The sequence below is a fragment of the Rhinolophus sinicus genome, chromosome 15 (assembly GCF_057876585.1).
Source record: "Rhinolophus sinicus isolate RSI-liver-muscle chromosome 15, RSI-T2T, whole genome shotgun sequence".
Lineage (NCBI taxonomy): Eukaryota > Metazoa > Chordata > Mammalia > Chiroptera > Rhinolophidae > Rhinolophus > Rhinolophus sinicus.
The window spans coordinates 114,689,427-114,709,595 of NC_142515.1; the positions used below are offsets into that span (position 1 = coordinate 114,689,427).

The 20,169-nt window shown below is 38.4% G+C and overlaps 1 protein-coding gene across 3 annotated transcripts in view; it reads left to right on the top strand.

Moving 5' to 3' along the window:
• Positions 1–20,169, top strand: part of TTC29 (tetratricopeptide repeat domain 29) — a 347,147-nt gene that overhangs the window by 195,881 nt on the left and 131,097 nt on the right. For all 3 annotated transcript variants that reach the window (XM_019730723.3, XM_074338461.2, XM_019730722.3), the window contains 2 exons: positions 4,223–4,446; positions 9,380–9,565. In XM_019730723.3, coding sequence (XP_019586282.3) covers positions 4,223–4,446; positions 9,380–9,565 — 410 coding nt within the window. The remainder of the gene's footprint in view (positions 1–4,222; positions 4,447–9,379; positions 9,566–20,169) is intronic.

The window sequence follows — 20,169 nt, forward strand, 5'->3', positions numbered from 1 at the left end:
AACCATATTTGATAGGAGACAATGTGGTAAAGTGGAAAAATTCAGCATTTGCAGTCTGAGAAACCTGGGTGCGAATTCCAACTCGGCCATTTGTTAGTTTATATGGCTTTGGACAAGTCACAACCTCACCGAAGACAGTTTTTTGGTTTTTTTTGCTTTTTCTCACCTGTAAAAATGGAAGTAGTCCTTTGTAGAATTAGTGCGTGAGTTAGAAATGATGTCTACAGAGTGTCTGACGCATTGTAGGTTCTCTATAAATAGCAGCTACTCAAAATGGTTTAAGGCAAAATTTAAAATCATATAGTATCTCCATGGTTTTTTAACAGAAGCTCCCCATTTCCCAGCATCTCCACATATTCAACTACTATGGATGTATGTCAAATTGTTCAATTTTACTTTCTATCAGTCTATAGATTTTTTTTTCAATCTTAGAATTTTTTAGAGACATTTTTATTTAAGTTCAGAATACTTACACATAATCTCCACTGAATAATGCCTTTGAATAGTAATAAAAAGCCATATGAAATGCATGACTGCTTAATCTTATTCTTACATCCATTATTCTCCAGTTTCATCCCTTAGCCCAGGGCAGCCTCTGGTATCTGCAGTGGCAAAGATCTTCTTTAGGATATAGATTTATAGATGTCCAGAATATCCGTGAATGTCATAACTTCTGCTTCTATGAATGTCATCTTTTCTGTTAGGAGAAGTCTTCTCGAAGTCCATATTATCAAATCTCTCCATAGGTTTTACCAGAATTTTCAATTTTCACCTGGTAAAGTGACTTCGGATCAAGGAGATTTTTTTCTTCTGATATTTAGAAAGAACATATTTTAATTTAGACTAATATTTGTTTTAATATGTAAATGAAACCAAAGACTAATAACTTTGTATCCAAATGAAATAAATGAAATAATGAATTTGCATTCTGTTTATATTTCTATTTGTGTTTTTTAAAAATTCCTTTCCATAAAGTGAGTGAACTTTGGTTGTGGTTCTGTTTTATGAAATATAAAACTGGAGAAATCCAAATATAATATAATGGTGAAAATTGGCATATATCTTTATTTTCAGAGAGCCAGTTCATTCTAATAAATGAAAATTATTCTGGTTAAAAGAAATAATTTGCATTATCTGTAAAGATTTAATTAGGAACCTGTTTTACAAATCACTATAATTTTTCTATCTTGCTATTAAATATTAGTAATGAGACTTAAACAATGACATACACATTTGCATGTGTATGCACACACATGAGTATAAAATAGAGGTGATACCAACATACTTACACATGCATTTTAAAATATAATTCTATTTTAAATCTCTTTTGCAAAGAATGGTCTTTTTCAATGTAGTAGAATTTTTTTAAATTGATATTAGTTATACGTATATCATGGACATTTTGAGGCTGAAAGACGTCTTGGCAACAATTTTAGTTCAGCACCTTCTGAATCAGTTCGTATTCTTTGGTCAGAGGCAGCAGAAACTGATTCTGACTAAATAAAGTGGAAGTGATTTTATTGGAAGAGTATTAGGGAACTAGCTGAATTTGGGGGAGAAGTGGCTCAGAAGGAAAGGACAAGACACGTGACTCTTGAATGGATCTAGGTAGGAAGAAGTACTTGAGACTCTCGTCAGGATGTCACTGCCAGGTTGCTTGAGTTCCAACAACCTTCTACACTTTTGTGTTTCTTGCCTTAAGATTCAAAAACCTGGGGGAGAGGCCAGTGACTTAATTTGGGTCACTGACCCACCCTTTGGCTAGGAAGTCTTTGAAATTAAGTCCAACCAAGAGGACATGCAATGTGGGACCGGCCATTTCCAAAAGTGCTTTTCAGTGCTGCCATATGTGGAAGTGGAACTAGATGCTGAGCAGACCAAATCCCATCGAAGCAGCCTCTTCTTCCAGGGGAGGGAAATAAGGCTCAGAGAGGAATTTTCTGTATTTCTGTACTCGTTGGCATTAGAATTGAGATGGCCTCCTCACTGGTGTTTATTTTTATCGTTTACAGTCAATGTTCTAATTTTTATTCATAATAGTCTTTATTTTTGCTCCAGAATGCTTTCTTTATTCACAGCAAAACATGCTGACAGCTAAGGCATAAACATTCAAAGGTGGCAGTGCTTGTTTAAAACAAGGCTGGATTTCCAGCCTATTGTCTTCTCAGCCCTCCTACACTACCCCCCAAAAGTGCCTTTTGGAGGTACCACTTGGATTCAGGCTCCTCAACTCAAGTTATCTGAACCCAAACTCATTATCTTTCCCCAGAACTGTTCATCCTTTTGTGTTCCCCTCTTTAGCAAATTAACAATTACTCACTCCAAAAACCTGGGTGTCATCCTAGTGCCTCCCTTTCCATCACCTCCAACATCCACTCATTCACCAAGTTATCAATATTTTTACCTGCTAACTACATGTTGAATCCACCTACTTCTATTTATCCCCCTCCTTTGCTTCAGTTCCATGGTATGATATTCAAATTTCACTGGGCATCCTGCCCAGTCTTGTCTGGCAACCGCGGGAGTGGGAGGTGTCAGCATTCACCTCCAGATCTTGTCCTGTGACCTTGTGGTAGACACTGAACTTGCCTATCCTGCTTTAAAAAAAAAACAAACAAAAAACAATTTCTCTCTCACCACCCCACTCCTTATCACTCTTTATATATTTTGTTCTACACCCAAGCTGATCCATTGAGTAAGAAATTCTTGGCGGGTGGGGCCCGGGCAGTTTTGTTTTATTTGTTTTGTGAACTCTAGGAGTTGAGAACCAGTGGTGCAGGACTTCACATTTCCCAGATCATTTTCACTTCCATAATTTTGTTTGGTTCTTAGAAAGAATGCTGTGGTATAGGTAGGGCTTATATTAATACACACACTTCACAGATGAGATGAAATGAGGTCCAGGGAGATTTCCTAGAACTGGGAGTTCTGACCCCCACTGGTGTTATGACTAATTCCAGGCCCTTCCCACTCCACGGTGACATTTGTATTGCAAGTAGTATCACATCATATCAGTTGTGCAAAATATTTGTCTCCTATTTTTTAGAAATAGAATGTAAAATAATTAATATAAAGCTATATTTGACCTCTAATTGCTCATTTAGTAGAATAATAGCCACCATACAGCTGTTATCCCATAACCTTATTTCCTGTGGCCATTTTCATCATCTAAAATTATTTATTATTTGTTTACATACCTGTGGTTATGTTCTCCCACTAAAATACAGACTTTACAAAGGCATTGAACCTATTTGACCTAGAATAGTACCTGGCACTTAGCAGGAAACTCAAATAGTCATTTGTTGAATAAATAAGTGGAACGTACAATTGTTTCTTTATCTTCTTGCATATGACTTGTTATTAAGTCAGCAATGGAATATTAATCTAACAAATCACGAATCCTAACTGAAAATAATTTTAAAATGCATTTAGTAATAAATTTCTATAAATATATTCTAGTGAATGAATGCATGAACCTCCATAACATACAGTGAAGCCATTTAATATACTCATAGAGTGCATTGTTTTGATATTAGTGAGATGTTTGATTTTTGCTTGGCTTATAGATTGTTTTATTTCGTTTTGTTTTGTTTTGTTTTGTTGAGAGGGTAGTATGTCAAGTATTTTTGGATGTCATCAGTTGCTATGGTCTGAATGTTTGGATCCCCCAAAATTCCTATGTTGAAATCGGGGAGAGCCCTCATGAATGGGACTAGTACCTTTTAAAGGGGCTCCAGAGTGCCCCTTCCACTGTGTGAGGACTCAGTTAAAAGGTGCCAGCTATGAACCGGGAAGTGGGCCCTCACCTAAAGGTTACCACGCTAACACCTTGATCTTGAACTTGTAGCCTCCAGAACTATGAGCAATAAATTTCTTTTGTTTATAAGCTACTCAGTTGGCAATATTTTGTTACAGCATCCCGAGCAGACTAAGACATCAGTCAAATGGTTTATTTGTCCTTACCAAAGGGAGTTCAGCTTTGGAACTGATACATTTCTAATGTAATTTCATTAAAATTACTGTATTTAGATAGCTCCTGACATCTTTCATTAAACTAAAGTTGTTCTGTTATAAAGTTTTGAGGTAAAGATAGTGTTTTCAGTGCTTTCACTAAGGGAAGAAAAAAACAGCATGATTCAACCTTTAATTATTATAAGATAAAAACACTACGCTGATTTCCAGGATTAAAATAACCCTTGAGTGTTCTGATTCTTGTTTCCAGTTACCGAAACTCGTACAAGAAGACCATCTGTGTGGATATGCTGCAAGATGGTTATCATAAGTCCTTTACTGAGCTCTTCGCTCTGATGGAGAAGTGGGACGCCCTGAGGGAGGCTGCGAGGGTTCGGTCCATCTTCTGGTTGCAGAGACCCCTGGAGGAGCAGCCTGATAAGCTGGATCACTTCTACTACTACCTGACCAGGGCCGAGGTGGCAGAAAGGAAAGGTAAGTGCAGGGATTGGAGGCAGCGGCACTGCAGGATCCAGAACAGCGAGCGCCTGAGGGAAAGTCCCAAATTGTTTCATGTATGAATTTGAAGCATGAAGAAAACTTAGTTTCATGTAGTCAAGTAAGCATCTTTATGGAATAAATGATAAGGAACACTGAATCACAAGGATGCCCCAGACACAAGGGCATCCTGGTGATGTCATTCTAAACCAGGGAAGATAATGGAGAGCACCTAATAACAGCTCCTAAACTTTCCAATATATCAAAATCTTCCATATCATTGATTATAAATCTTTCCGTAGTTTTTCTTCATATATAATCTAAATACTGACTTGCACTGAGGACATACTTTCAAGAGTACTATAACTTGAAAATTATACTGATTTTCCATTATTTATATATTGGAATTTGAACGGTTTATCAATAAGTCCTACAGATTTCAATCAGAGAATTTTTATTAGTGAATTGTGAGAAGACATGAACAGCCTGCAATGCACAATTATGAATAAAATTGTTTATTTATTCCATCACATCATTTCTAGCCAATTTTTTGAATCCTAAAATTTTCCAGAAAGTCGACATGTTTCAAATATTGAAGAAAATATTTTCATCTCTACTATAATTATATTGATATTGTTGTCATGAGTACTTCTTAGTTACATATGAGAAATTTGTCATTTTATATAATCAAAGAAAGAAAAGAAATCCTAGAATTTAACATATAAATTTGATGTTCTAAATTGTTCTTTTCTTCAACTTTTTGTATGAAAATACAATGGGAGTCAAAAAGAAAAGCTCAGGCCGCAGTATGACAACGTGAATATTTCAGACCTTTCTATGGGAAAATAGAGGGGTAGGCAACTTTTTGTTACCTAACACTACAATGTGTGGAAAATCGATGAGGATATGAAACAGCATCAGAAGGGTAGCAGGAGTCTTTCAGCTTCTAGTAGAGTCAGGACGTATTTCCCACCAGGTTGTGGCCTGACTTACAAATAAGAGATATACAAAAATCCTAACACCATCACCATAGGTGAACTAGGGTGTGTGTGTGTGTGTGTGTGTGTGTGTGTGTGTGTGTGTGTGTGTGTGTGTGTGTGTGTAGATAGGTGATATTTGTATTATGAAAAGTATTTAACTGCAGGATTGACTTTAAAAACACAACCCTTTGGTGAATTTTAAATTGGAATTTATGTATAATTTCTCAACAAATTGACTGTTATAAATGAAAAATACTATTGTAAAAAAGCTATATTCTAGTATAAGTATTTTGAAGTGTTATTTACACTGAAAATAGAATTGATCAAGAGAAAATTTGCCCAGTAGTCATTTTTTTCAAGTTGAATCATCGTATTCACTAAACGTTTTAAATAGAGGCTTTGAGTAGAATAAACATGAGCCAAATGCACCACTTGTCATAAATGTCATAAATATGAGAAACTTGCATTTTGCAATTATAAACTAAAATGCTGAATAGTCTATTTTAAGGTAGAAAACATTTTAATTTATAATCTTTTAGTAAAGAAAGGTAACTATACATGTAAATAAAAATGTTTCTGTAATTCTCCAAATCAACAAAGTCCAAATTTTATAATAGCCAATGTCTTATACATGTGATATAATTAATGAAAATAAATACTTTCTTTACTGAGTGGGTCTCTTATATTCATGGGGACCAAGGATGCATTTGTTAAATGGAACTAAATTACCTCTTGCTCAGAATAACTCTTCTACAGTGTTATCTCCTTTAAAATGCAGTGGCCTTTGCCTGTTTGAAATATAGAAAATTAAAATTATTGCAAAATTAGTATTATTGGAAATGCTTCAATTGAAGGACATGTAAATATTTGTATGTTCTTTTTAAAAATTCATGTACTTTTTTTTTTCACATTTAACACATGAACTTTATTGGGGAAAATTGTGATTTGAGTAAAGAATGTCCCAGAAAATGGGATAGGGGATATGCACATCCACAATTACTGACTTGAATTAATCCTAAATCTTAAAACACACACACACACACACACACACACACACACACACACACACACACACTTCATCTAGAATAATGAAATCTGTTAATAGTGTCTCCAGATTCTATCCCATAAGGTTATGAGATCTGAGACAATTATCCTGAAGTAGCATATCTCTGAGCGTTCTCATTGCTTCTCATTGGAAATACCATCACTCTAAGGTTACCATGAAGTTCATTTAATCAAAGCTATGGCACTAAGAATAGGCGTCGCAGGTCAGTTCTGTCTCTTGAGACTTACAGAGCAGGAACCTAGAGTTATTTAAATTACTGTACAAAACATCATTTTCTGTTATATAGCAAAGAAGTGTTTAAAGTAAACCAGTCATTTCTTTTTTTAATTATTTTCCATTTGTTGAAGGGTTTCTTTGTCCCTGATCACATTTCTTATATTATCCATTGTTGTGATTCATCTCTGTACCACCTGTAACATTATGATTATGGCCCTATGTCCCATGCGGCTAGGGAAGAGACGACAGTAATGATAATGGGTAACCGAATCAATAGGTAATTCAAACATTATTTACACTTGACTTTAAATTATTGTCAAGGGTTAAGCAGCAAATTTTTTCTGATAACATTTATTTAAGATATCCAAAGTATATTCTACTCAAGCAGAGTCCCACAGGATGTTTATCAGTTTTATATAAAGCAAAACAGAAATAATTGTCTGGTAAAATAAGTTTGAGAAGCACCAGGTGAATTCGCATTAATGTTAAGAAGGCTGGTTTATTGTAGGACTTATCAGAGCCTTTAACCTGTCAATCTATAGTGTGTGGTTCACTGAAAGAGGAAAATTAGCAAGAGGATTTCCTAGATTTATTTTATTATGGAATCTCCTCTTTAGCTTAATGAATCCTGATCTAAATAATAAACCAGCAATAAAATTGGTTTTATCTTATAAGCATACTTGCTGACAATAAGGACGTGGTAAGAAGGCATCACAGGCTGCTTGCAATGTAAAGGGATATGGCCATGTATTTGGACTGTACAAAGATTAAAAACTTGAATATATTCCTTTATACTTTGCACTCAGAAAAATACTCTAATTTTCCATAGGAAAAAAATAGCTTAGCTGACAAATAGTCTTTAAGTATGGACTCTTGATAGCTTCTAAAACTCATTCTAAAATAAAAAATAAAAAGAAAACTTTGTTTATGAAATGTTGGAAATGTTTTTTCTATTAAGGTGTAATTACTGAAAAACCTTACTTCAGCATTATATATATTTTCAAAAGCTTTTTATGTAACTTTCTTGAAATGGGAGATATGAAGTATTTTACTTTTTTACTTACAGGCTTTAAAAATAACTCTAATCACTAAATATGACAAAGAATATAAAATATTACAAGATAGACTTGAATGCTCTATTCCCATTAGGTAGAAGGTTCAGAATGGAAAGACAAAGCATAGGAGAAGTCAGTTCTGAGATGACAGTATTTGTCTTTTTAAGTAAATAACTCAGGATATGCTCCACTTTTCACCTAAGCTGTTGCCTATCATGAAATAGCCGTCAAAAGCAGTGGCTTGTCAGATCCTCAACTCCTTCAAAAATAGGGAGACAGGGAGACCTTTTTTTTGTTTGTTTTGCTTTAATTTTTAGTTATAAAACCTGTTTTGAGATAAATCTTAATTTCCTATGGAATTATGGCACGGTATATGTAAAGGAATGACGTAGGTTTTAGAAATTTCTTTCGAAACATTAGAGTGACTTATGTACCATTCATGAAAGTTACCCTTTGTTATGGTCAGCTTAACTTCAATTTTTCTAAGCTTTTTTATTTTAATCTTATAGGAGTGCTAGGGGGCAATGGATAAATATTTTTCATAGTTGTAATCCTTTCAGGACTATACAATTAGTATCAGTGAATACGAATGATTGTTATTTTTTAAATCCTTGGAAAGGTAATCCAGAGGCTACCACGTATTTACAACTGTGCTTTCAGCACAAATGCAAAAAGACCTAAAGGTTATGAATTTGTTCATATTCACCAATAGAGTGGAGTTTATAGGACTGAGGCACAACTTATTAATGCATATACATTTTCGTCCAAGTTTATGGTTGCTTACAGTGGATTTTATAAGACTGATTTACAATGTATTAATATACTTTTTTAAGTACAAATAGGTTACATGACACTTTAGGGGAAAAAGGGGGGGTTAATTAACTAACAACTGATAAACTAGTAATTGTCTGAGAAGGATGACTAGTGTTAATGCATTTACAGCAGAAAAAGATACTCATAGAACACAGCAGCACAGAAATTCACTCTCCTAACATTGCTAGTAACTTTTATTGCTGGAAACATTGCTAGCGAGTGCATGGCACCTATTAGGTCATCCTGATGACCATTTCTTATAAGCCTCTCGGTCGTTCATAAGCCTCATCATTGTTTTTTCTTCTGAGTAAGAATGCCTTGCTATTTTCATATTCTATCTGCTTCATTTCCGTTATCTTTTTTTTCCCAAAGTTAAGAAACATTGCTTTGTCTGGAATCTCTAAATACTTTTTAAAGCTTCAGTGGGAAGAGTATTTGATGATACCACACACTCATTTCTTCCGAAAGAACTGAGCACATTGCTAGTAGATATTATCTTGCCTTTTGTCTTATCTAAAGTCTAGTGTTTCAACCAAAGAGTATGCCAATTTCCAATATGTTCTCATTTTTTGGAAAGATTATTTTTGATGCTTTTCTCACGTGCGCATCCTGTAATTAATATAACTACTCTAATAGTTACAATACATTAATTTAATTTTTGCATTCCGATTTTTAAAATAGCTACTCATGCTTTTAAGGAAAAATAGAAAATTAATGTCACTGTATCGGTTTGCCATTTGAAGGCATGTGTCGAGAGACATTTTTCTAACGTAGTTTCTGATGTTTTTCTCTCTTTAAAGAATTATTTGAAGATGTTTATAATAACTTGTATGCTCTGGCCTGTTACTTCAATCATTCTGAAGACAAGTGGGTAAGGAACCACTTCTATGAACGATGTTTCCAGATTGCTCAACTGATCAAAGTGGACGGTGGGAAGAAAGAAGCCGAGGCACGTGGGCACATGGGACTTCTCTTCGAGGAGGAAGGTGAGTGGCCATTTGCCAGGCTGGCTTGCCTTGGAAGATCCAGGGCCCAGGCAACCAGAAAGCACACAGGGCTGAGAAAATAACCCGAGACTTCAGTATAAAAATGTAAGTTACTGAGATTTAGAAGCAAAGGCGTGTACCTTTAGTGGTGCTTGCAGACTTCCCTCTGCCCGAGCACTCAGCCTAGAGTTCCCGGCAGCAGCATCACAGAGAGAAAGCCACCCCCCCACACACACATCTTTCATCTACATGTGAGGCCGGACAATTAAGTTCGCCAACTTGTTACAACAATGTTGCTAACCTTTTTTGATATCAGAGGGATTATTCATTATGAATTTGTACCAACTGGACAATTAACCAAGTTTACTATTTGGAAGTGCTCAAAAGGCTGTGTGAAAAGTTAGACAACCTGAACTTTTCACCAACAACTCATGACTCTCGTGTCATGATAATGCACCAGCTCACATAACACTGTCAGGGAGTTTTTAGCCAGTAAACAAATAACTGTATTGGAACACCCTCCTTACTCACCTGATCTGGCCCCCAATGACTTCTTTATTTACTGAAAGATAAAGGAAATATTGAAAGAAGACATTTTGATGACACTCAGGACATCAAGGGTAATACGATGACAGCTCTGATGGCCATTCCAGAAAGAGTTCCAAAATTGCTTTGAAGGGTGGACTGGGCGCTGGTGTCAGTGCATAGCTTCGCAAGGGGAGTACTTGGAAGGTGACCATAGTGCTATTCAACAATGAGGTATGTAGCGCTTTTTCTAGGACGAGTTTGCAAACTTGATTGTTAGACCTTCATACATGCTGCACCATTTTGAATTGGTTTTCCTTTCTTACAACCCTCTTTGTTCATTTGAACTTGATTTATCAAGTATGAAAATGGGGAAAAGGAAAAGTAAGCTTTGTGATTTTCCTAGTGCTCTATGTCCCCTACATCAAAACCAAAAAATATCTAACTCAGATATTACCCCATCATGATTTTATAATAATTTCTGAAGGACATACTCTTTTCAAAATAGCTTTATTCTGAAAGGAAAACAGACAGCTCAGGTATGAAGTTCTGTGACACACGTACCATGTTAGAGCAGTGCTACTCAAAGTCTGGTCCTCAGCCCAGGCTGAGAACTGTCACTGGTCTGGACAATACAGAAATTGAGAGTAAACAGAAATATTTATAGCAATTTGATAGAGTAATTTTATAGCTGTTGAATATAATAGTACTAAATTAGGCCTTGTATTTTGTAAAATAAATAAATAACTTCCTAATAATAATGTCATCTTAAGACAAGCCAAAGCCAAAAAAACACACAAAAATAATCATCAGAAGCATATTTCATATGATGATTTAATAAGGATTGCAAGTAGAAATTTAAGAATCAAAATTGTGCAAGGATAGTGGGTAAATAATATGCAAAGAAAATATATGTTAAGATGAAAATATCATGAATAATCCTATTTCTTTCCTCAAAAAGCTGTCTCAATTTCCACAAAAGTTTTGACTTTGACAAAACAGTAAAATTAGAAAATACTTATTATTTTGTGACTAGGATTGCATAGGTCTTTGAGAAAAGGGAAAAGGGAGGTTTCAGGAAGTTGCACCTTATAATCTATAGCATGGTAGGTGCTAGAACACGGCAGATGGCCAGGGTCATCTTGAATGATGGATACAGGAAATAGCAGAAAAGTTCAGAAAATTCAGAGAAGTGAGAGGTCATACAGATTAGATTCAAGGAAATCATGAAGGAATCAGTAGAGACGCGTGAAAGGCTGGGAAGATGGGTGCAATTTAGGCAGGTAATGAAACGGGAATATATTCTGTAAGAGGGAACTACGTATACTACTAACAGATTAGAGGAAGTGATAAGAGGAGCAAACTGTTTAAAGTGGAAAATGTATTTCTGAGCGGTGATGGGAACTAAGGAAGGTTGCAAAGACAAAATAAGGACATGCCAGCATTCAGAGTTTGGGCTTAAGCTTCTGTACATTCAGGATATGGAAAAGAATGTGCTATAAGCCTGGCTGTGATGCACCCTGTGGGAGGAGGAAAAAGGGAAGGGGGAATGTTTAAGAAGCTGCTGTACTAACTTAGCCCTGAAGGAAACATCGGAAAGTATTTAAGAAAATGTATTTAAACTTTCCATTGCTGTATGATTTACAACATCTCAAAATAGGGGACTAATATATAAATATATTAAACAGCATCTTTGCAACAGCGTTCTGTGCAGTCATGAAATTATAAATTAGAGCAAAATTCCTTGATTCATTCATTCAACAAATATTTGTTTCGAACCTGGTTCCAGGGGACAAAACAGTGAACAAGATCGACAAAATCCTTGCCCTCATGGCACTTACATTCTACTGGTAAAAACAGGCGTCAACCACTAATACTAATGCAATATATTAAGGAGTGGTAAGTGCTATGATGAAAAATAAAACAGGACAAAGAGATAGACAGTGGTTGCTACTTTGCATAAGGTGCTCTTCTGTGAGAAGGTGAGACATGAATGAAGTGTGGGAGTGAGCTTTGTGAAAATCTGGAGGAAGAGGTTCTACAGAGAGGACATTGTGAGTGCAAAGGCCCTGAGGCAGGTGCAGGCTGAGCATGCCCAAATACCAGCAAGGAGGCCAGTGTGTCTGCAGCTCAGTGAGGAAGTAGAAGGGAGGGAGCGAAGGTCAGACCAGGAATCACAAAGGGGATTGTAGGCCAAGGTGAGGACCTCGGATTTTCTCCTGCATTGTTTAGGAAACCCTAAATATGCATTGATTTGAAAAAAACACTCGTGATACATTAGTACAGAAATAAGATACAAAACACAATTTAAAATACATTTATAAATATTTGGTATGTACCATACACCATGTTAACAGTGGTTATTTTTGAATGTGGGGCTCATAGGTGAGTATAAAATTATATAGCTGAAGAGATATTACTATAATTTGAGAAGTTATGTTCTTAACTTTTAACCTATTATGAAAAGTAGAGTTATATTTTTCGATTTGTAAAAATGGGATAAGTTCTTACTTAAAGTAAAATTCTTGCTTAAGCTTTAAAAAATCACGATTCCTATTTCACAGAAGGAAAATACTTTTTGTAATCTTTTAAAAATTATCTTCATTTTAAGGATGGGGAAACTAGGGCACAAAGAGTTTAAGCTGCTTCGTGGTGGAGGAGGTAATATTAACCAGTTAGCTAGCTTCACAGCCTGTGTTAGTAGCTACTCCTATGCAAGCAAAAAATTGCTTTGCGTTTATGATGAACTAATTATGAAAACTCCTGAAAATTATATATTAAAATATAATTGAGCACTTTTTGTTCTCTACTGTATAGGAACCACTCCCCCACACCAATTGCATAAAAGTTGCTTTTGTTTCATTTTTATAATTGAAGCCATCAAATTCTGTCACCTATGATAACAAATCAAATAAAACTGTTTATTACTCGTCCCAAAAAAGAAGTCACAAAAGAAATAAGAAACTGGAAAATAAAGGGCTGAAGAAGTCAGCACTACAGTGATGAAAATTTAAGACTAGCCCCTGTGAGAGTCAGATAGCTATCATAGGTGAATTCTGAATTTTTCTAAAAAATTTATTTCTGGTTTTTAATATTTGGTTTTATTTCCTAGCATGTTTTTATTGTGGTTTAAAAAACTACATAAAAAAAGTTACCATGGTGTTAAGTATATTCACGTTGCCGTGTAGCCAGTCTCCAGAACATTTTCATCTTGCAAAACTGAAACTCAGTATCCATTGAACAACAACATCTGATGTCTTCCCTCTAATTTTTAAAAAAAATAGCTCAATGTATTTCTACTGGAGAATGTAGTCATTGTTTCATTCATTCATTCATTCATTCATTCATTCATTCATTCATTCATTCAACCGTTCAGTCATTCAGCAAGTGTTGGAGTGCCCACTGACCCTGTGGTTAGTCACCATAGCACTATGCTTGCCCATATCATTTTAGTGGCTGAGAGTGAGGTCGGATTTGGGAAATGCGATCAGTGTACAGCTGCTTTGAGGGCAGATCTGTGACTTGCTCAACTGTAGATGTCTCATCATATAGCAGCATAAAATGCACCCTTATCCCATGGTAAATAGAATGTTTGGACTATGATTTTTTTTTAAGTTGTTTTGTTTTGCAGCTACTTTTTGTCAGATCTGAACTATTTGTCTATGCCCTTAATCAGTTCATAGGCCCCAAGAACCAGGCCTGTAATGCCTAATGGATTAAAATGACTGAATAGGTATTGAGGAAAATTCTAGAGATTGCCTTTGAGTGTTTGGTGTACCGAGCAATGGAGAAAATTATCTGTGCAGCTTTTGTAAACTGGGGTAGAATTTTCATGAGGAGGGAAACTAGGACTATCAAGAATATGTGGCTAGCGTGGAACGGGCGCTCACCTGGCTGTAGGGTTCCCCCCGAGGTGATGGGGGTGCAGCTTCCGCATATCTGATCTGATTGGTCTAGACAAGCTACTGGAGGCCCCACAGCAACAGCTAGGCGGCAGCTGTGCTCGGGGACAGGTGGCAGCATCCTGATTTCAGGGGTGCCCATTCAGGTTAAAGCAGGATACCAGCCGGCAGATGGCAAAAGGCAGGTTGTCAGGGCCCAACAAGCAGGCTGTAGTCCAGGGCACGGCTCCAGCACCCTCAGGGAACTAACTATAGAGCAAATGAACCTGAGCAGAAGCCACAGTCACAGGGACCGGACACCTGGGTACAGTCCGGGCCAGTGTTCAGCCTACTGGCACATATGTGACCAGAGCCTGGCCAGAGCCTGCTGGCCAGACTCAACCACAGCAGACACTCACCCCCACTGCTGCTCAAGATGGGCCCTTGTGTACAGTGTGGCCTGGATGCCACTCACTCGAAGGCTGGCAGTCTTGTTCTTCACGTCAAACATCTTGACCTGCTGGAGTAGCAGGCATGGAGTAGTCATGGACTCACAAACGCTCGCAGCAAATCTGCAGCAATGTCTTCGGTCAGAATCATGACCTATTTGTAAGGCTCTTATGCAAACAGGGCAAAGGAGCAAAGAACATTTACACCACGCTGTGGAGCACGGAGAAAGCTCTCAGACACAGGAATAGTTAGTAGGAGAACTGCCCACTCATTCCGAGCAGCATACAGTGGAGTAGCAGGGCCAGCGGTCAGGCCCTGCGAGACACGGGGCTTTTTCAGACATGATTAGGGAAGCACTGGCTCCCGCCCTGGTGTGAGCTGGGACCAGGGCAGTAATAGAACCTTAACGTCAGTCCTTTCCTACCAGGTCAGCGTCCGTGGTTGGGTGTAGCACCAGCCCCTTCCTGGGCATGATCAGGGGCTGGGGTTCATGCCTTACAGTTGCCACATTATTGCGGGCTGGTACACTCCAGTGGGGTTGACCACATTGGCATTCATTGTTGAGCAAATGCCAGCACCTGGCCCTCTGCCCTTTCCAGGGATTTAGAATCGGGGTCCAAACCTTGCTTTTAACCAAATGAATGGATTTAGCACTGACGACTAACTGGTTTTCACGGAGCCTGCAGAAAGCCAGTCTCTTTTCGGGAAGGCGAGCCAGGAGGGATCCATAGTGGACAAGTTAACCTTTCATTTCTGTCTGCTTTTTGGTCTTGTCACTCCTCCCAGTTTCAGTGGGTGGCTTGTAGGTATCGTCTCTCACTCTGTTAACAACCTATTCTATTTCAACCCATGTGGGCTTGGAGTCTAGACTTGCCAGGGGGTGACCAAGAAATAAATGTTGGGTGACAGCCCCCGGATGCTGCATGTTCATGAAGACAGCCCCCGGATGCTGCATGAAGACAGGCAGGGGAAGATCAATTTAAGAACAGCTTAGGAAGGGCATGTCGTCGAGTTCAGAGAGCCATCATCTGTGGCTTTAGCTCAGGGATTGAATAAAGGCTAACTAACCCTGGGCTACAGCATTGGTCTCAATGACCGGGGAACTTCTGAAGAAAGTCATCCAGGTTGGCTTGCTCAGTTCAGGCCTTAAAATCATCACTGACATGGACAGATTCTAAATAGGGTGTCTTGATGTGGGCTGCCAGGGATCAGAAGGCACCAGCAGTAGGGTAGTGTTGTGAAGACACTCTGGAATGACTCTCAGTCACTAACTGGCCATCCTGATGGCTGGTCACACCACCAACAGCCAACTCACCTCACTCCAGTGTTGGTCTTTCATCTATCTCCTGTCCTCTGACTTGCTTCCAGAAGGCCATGGTAGAGGCCTGGATGGACGCCCAGTTTGCTGGGACAACTGCCATGCTAGCAAGGTCATTGGTCGGCAGCTCTCACAGCAGGCCTGCTGGAGCAGCTCTGCTCTGAGAGAAGTCCCAGGAACAGGAGCAGGAGCAGGAGCAGGTGTGCTGGTCTCCCACTGTCCTTCCACTGGATGCTGTGTGTTAGGGAAGGACCGTCCAACTCCTGGTGCGATGGGGCCAGACACAATAGCAATATAACATGCCAGAGCCTTCAGCCCTATCCTGCCCGCTCAACACGCATGCTTTGAGGTAGCACAGCCCCTCCCTGGCATGATCAGCAGAGGGGAAGAGGGAAAGGCATGGAAGCTTAGGTCTCTGCCTGGGGTTGCAGCCATGGGACAGAGCATACAAATAGCAAGATTTGCCACACAGGCATTCGTAGTTTGGGGTGTACCACCTCTCCCCTATCAGGAGAGAGAGACTGGGGCCAAGCCTTTGCAATAGGTCAAGATTGATTTCCTTAAAAGCATTGAGCTAAACTGGTATCCTTGGACCTTTTTAGACCTTTCTAGGAAACCAGCCTGCAGGGGTTCAGTGCTGGACAAGTTAACCCTTACCTCTTAAATCTCTAAGTTCTGCGTAAAGAAGCTGTTAGCATAAAGAGATCATGGACACAGAAGTCCTGTCCTTTAAGAGCTAGGACAAAGCTGGGGACCATGAGCAAGACTCTAAGCTTCAAAAAGAGCTCTGCTCCCATGTTTTCAAGATGTTTTCAAGAACTGATCAAAGTAGAAGAGAACCAGCAAATCAGAGAGGATCAAATCTCAGTCCTGGAAGAGCGCCTGCCAGGTACTGGAGTTGACTGAGGTGCTGTTCCTACAACTGTCCCCCAACTGTAGGCAGAAGCAGGGGATTCTGTGAGCTCCACATCATCGGTGAACAGAGCCAGGGGCAGACTGTCCACTCTACTTGCCTTTAAATACTAGGACTAAGTAGGCTGCTCCTAACTGAGGGGTGCAGGAAATATAAGGAAAACAAAGCGTCCATCTAGAAACAGCTTTCCCAGTGACTGACTCAACTCTGCAAAGGCCAAGCCCGGTGTGTGAGGGGGGTGCCACTTTCCCTGTTCATCAGTCTGGGCATTAGGCTAGTTGGAGGCACAGCCATAAACACAAGCTCTTCTTTTCTGAAACATGAAGGCCTCCTGTAATGAAGCCTCTTAGGATTGTCCCCATTCACTGCCTGATCCTCTGCTTGGTCTCCTCTCTGTCTCGACCTCAGACGTGCCAGGGACTTGGGCTCCCAGATGCGCCTCACCTGTCATTCTGTGACTCTAATTATCTGTTTGCTTGGTGGGATAAGCCTTTGACGCCCAGCCCCTGTCTCGTCATGCAGTTACACGGGCTGCCCTGCCTTGCTTTGCTTCTCCAGTATTGGTACTGATGGCTCTTAGTGACCACACTGCTAAGACAGGATAGCCGTCATATACACTGCTGGTACTTTTTGTTTCCTTATTATTTTTGTTTTTAATTAAAGTTCATTGGGGCGATAATTGTTAGTCAAGTTACATAGATTTCAGGTGTACAGTTCTGTAATACCGTATCTATATCTCACATTGTGTGTTCACCACCCAGAGTCAGTTCTCCTTCCATCACCATATATTAGACCCCGTTTACCCTCTTCTAGCGCCCCGCTCCCTGCCCCTCTTACCCTCTGGTAACTCCTAAACTATTCTATGTCTATGAGTCTATGTCTATGAGTTTTTGTTCTTTCAGTTGTTTGTCTTGTTTTTTTTTTGTTGTTTTTGGTTTATATACCACATATCAATGAAATCATATAGTTCGCTACTTTTTCTGTCTGACTGGTTTCACTTAGCATTATAATTTCAATATCCATCCACATTGTCACAAATGATCCTATTTCATCTTTTCTTACCGCTGAATAGTATTCCATTGTGTATATACACCACAACTTCTTTATCCATTCCTCTATCGAAGGATATTTTGGTTGTTTCCATGTCTTGGTCACCGTAAATAAAGCTGCAATGAACATTGGAGCACACTTGTCTTTACGGATAAATGTTTTCAGACTTTTTTGGTAGGTACCCAGGAGAGGGATTGCTGGGTCATGTGGTAATTCTATTCATAATTTTTTGAGGAACCTCCACACTGCCTTCCATAACGGCTGCACCAGTCTGCATTCCCACCAACAGTGTATGAGGGTTCCTTTTTCTCCACAGCCTCTCCAACACTTGTTACTATTTGTCTTGTTGATGTTAGCCATTCTGACTGGGGTGAGGTGATATCTCATTGCGGTTTTTATTTGCATTGCTCTGATGATTAGTGATGTTGAGCATTTTTTCATATGTCTATTTGCCATTTGTATGTCCTCTTTGGAAAAATGTCTCTTCAGGTCCTCTGCCCAGTTTTTTTATTCGGTTGTTTGTTTTTTTGTTGTTGAGTTGTATGAGTTCCTTGTATATTTTGAATATTAGCCCCTTATCGGAGGCGTTGTTTGCAAAAATCTTTTCCCATTCAGTTGGTTGCCTCTTTATTTTGTCGATGCTTTTGCTGTGCAGAAGCTTTTAAGTTTGATATAGTCCCATTCATTTCTTTTAGCTTTTACTTCCCTTGCCTTTGGAGTCAAATTCATGAAATGCTCTTTGAACCCAAGGTCCATAAGTTTAGTACCTATGTTTTCCTCTATGCAGTTTATTGTGTCAGGTTTTATTGTGTCAGGTCTTATGCTTAAGTCTTTTATCCATTTTTGAATTAATTTTGGTACACCATGACAGATAGCAGTGTAGTTTCATTCTTTTGCATGTGGCTTTCCAGTTGTCCCAGTACCATTTATTAAAGAGGCTGTTTTTTCTCCATTGTATGGTTTTTGTTTCTTTGTCAAAAATTATCTGTCCACATGGGTTTATTTCTGAGTTCTCAATTCTATTCTATTGGTCTGTGTGTCTGTTTTTTCTGCCAATACCATGCTGTTTTGATTATTATAGCTCTGTAGTACAAGCTAAAGTCAGCGAGTGTGATACCTCCAATATTGTTCTTTTTTCTTAAGATTGCTTTGGCTATTCGGGGTCTTTTGTGGTTCCATACAAATCTGATGATTTTTTTTGTTCTATTTCTTTAAAAAATGCCATTGGGATTTTTGATGGGGATTGCATTAATTAAATGTGTATATTGTTTTGGGTAATATGGCCATTTTAACTATGTTGATTCTTCCAATCCATGAGCATGGAATGTCTTTCCATTTCTTTTGTGTCTTCTTCAATTTCTTTTTAAAAATATCATATTTTCAGCATATAAGTCTTTCACATCCTTGGTTAAGTTTATTCCTAGGTACTTTATTTTTTCGTTGCAATTGCAAAAGGAATTGTATTTTTTTAATTTCTTTTTCTGAGATTTCATTATTAGTATATAGGAATGCAATGGACTTTTGTACGTTGATTTTGTAGCCGGCAACTTTACTGTATTTGTTTATTGTTTCTAATAGCTTTTTGGTTTAGTCTTTAGGTTTTTCTATATATAGCATCCTGTCATCTGCAAAGAGTGATAATTTAACTTCTTCATTCCCAATTTGCATGCCTTTTATTTCTTTGTCTCGCCTGATTGCTCTGGCGAGGACTTCCAACACTATGTTGAAAAGCAGAGGTGATAGGGGACAGCCCTGTCGTGCTCCTGAACGTACAGCAAAGGGCTTCAGTTTTTCACCATTAATTGTGATGTTAGCTGAGAGTTTGTAATATATGTCCTGCATTATGTTAAGTTATTTTCCTTCTATACCTTTGTTTCCTTATTTGAGAGAAAATTTCCAATCATATTTGTTATGGGTTGAACTGTGGACCCCCAAAAGTTGGGGATGGGGGGTCATGTTCAACCTCCAAGACCCATAAATGTCACTTTACTGAAACAGAGTTTTGTAGATGATCAAGATAAGATTTTGTCATTAGGGTGAGTGCTAATCCACTAAGTCTAGTGTCCTCATAAAAAGGGGGAAATTGGGCACAGAGACAGACATGTACAAAGGGAAGATGACGTGAAAACATCGGGAGGACACCATCTACAAGCCCAGGAACACCTGAAGCTACACGAAGCTGGGAGGGAAGCACTGATACTCCCTCACAGTGCTCAGAAGGAGCCAACCTCAGCCTCTAAGAGCTGTAGAGGATAACTTCTGCTATTTACGACACCCAGTTTGTGGTACTTTGTTATGGTAGTCCCAGGAGACTAACTCGACGTTCAATATGGTTTCAGTGATTTTCCTTAACTAAAAAAAAAAAAAAAAAAAAAAAAAAAAAGATATTTCATGGGAAAAAAGGAAATATAATAATATATAATAAATATAATAATATAATATAATAGTGGTGTTGACTTGACATGTT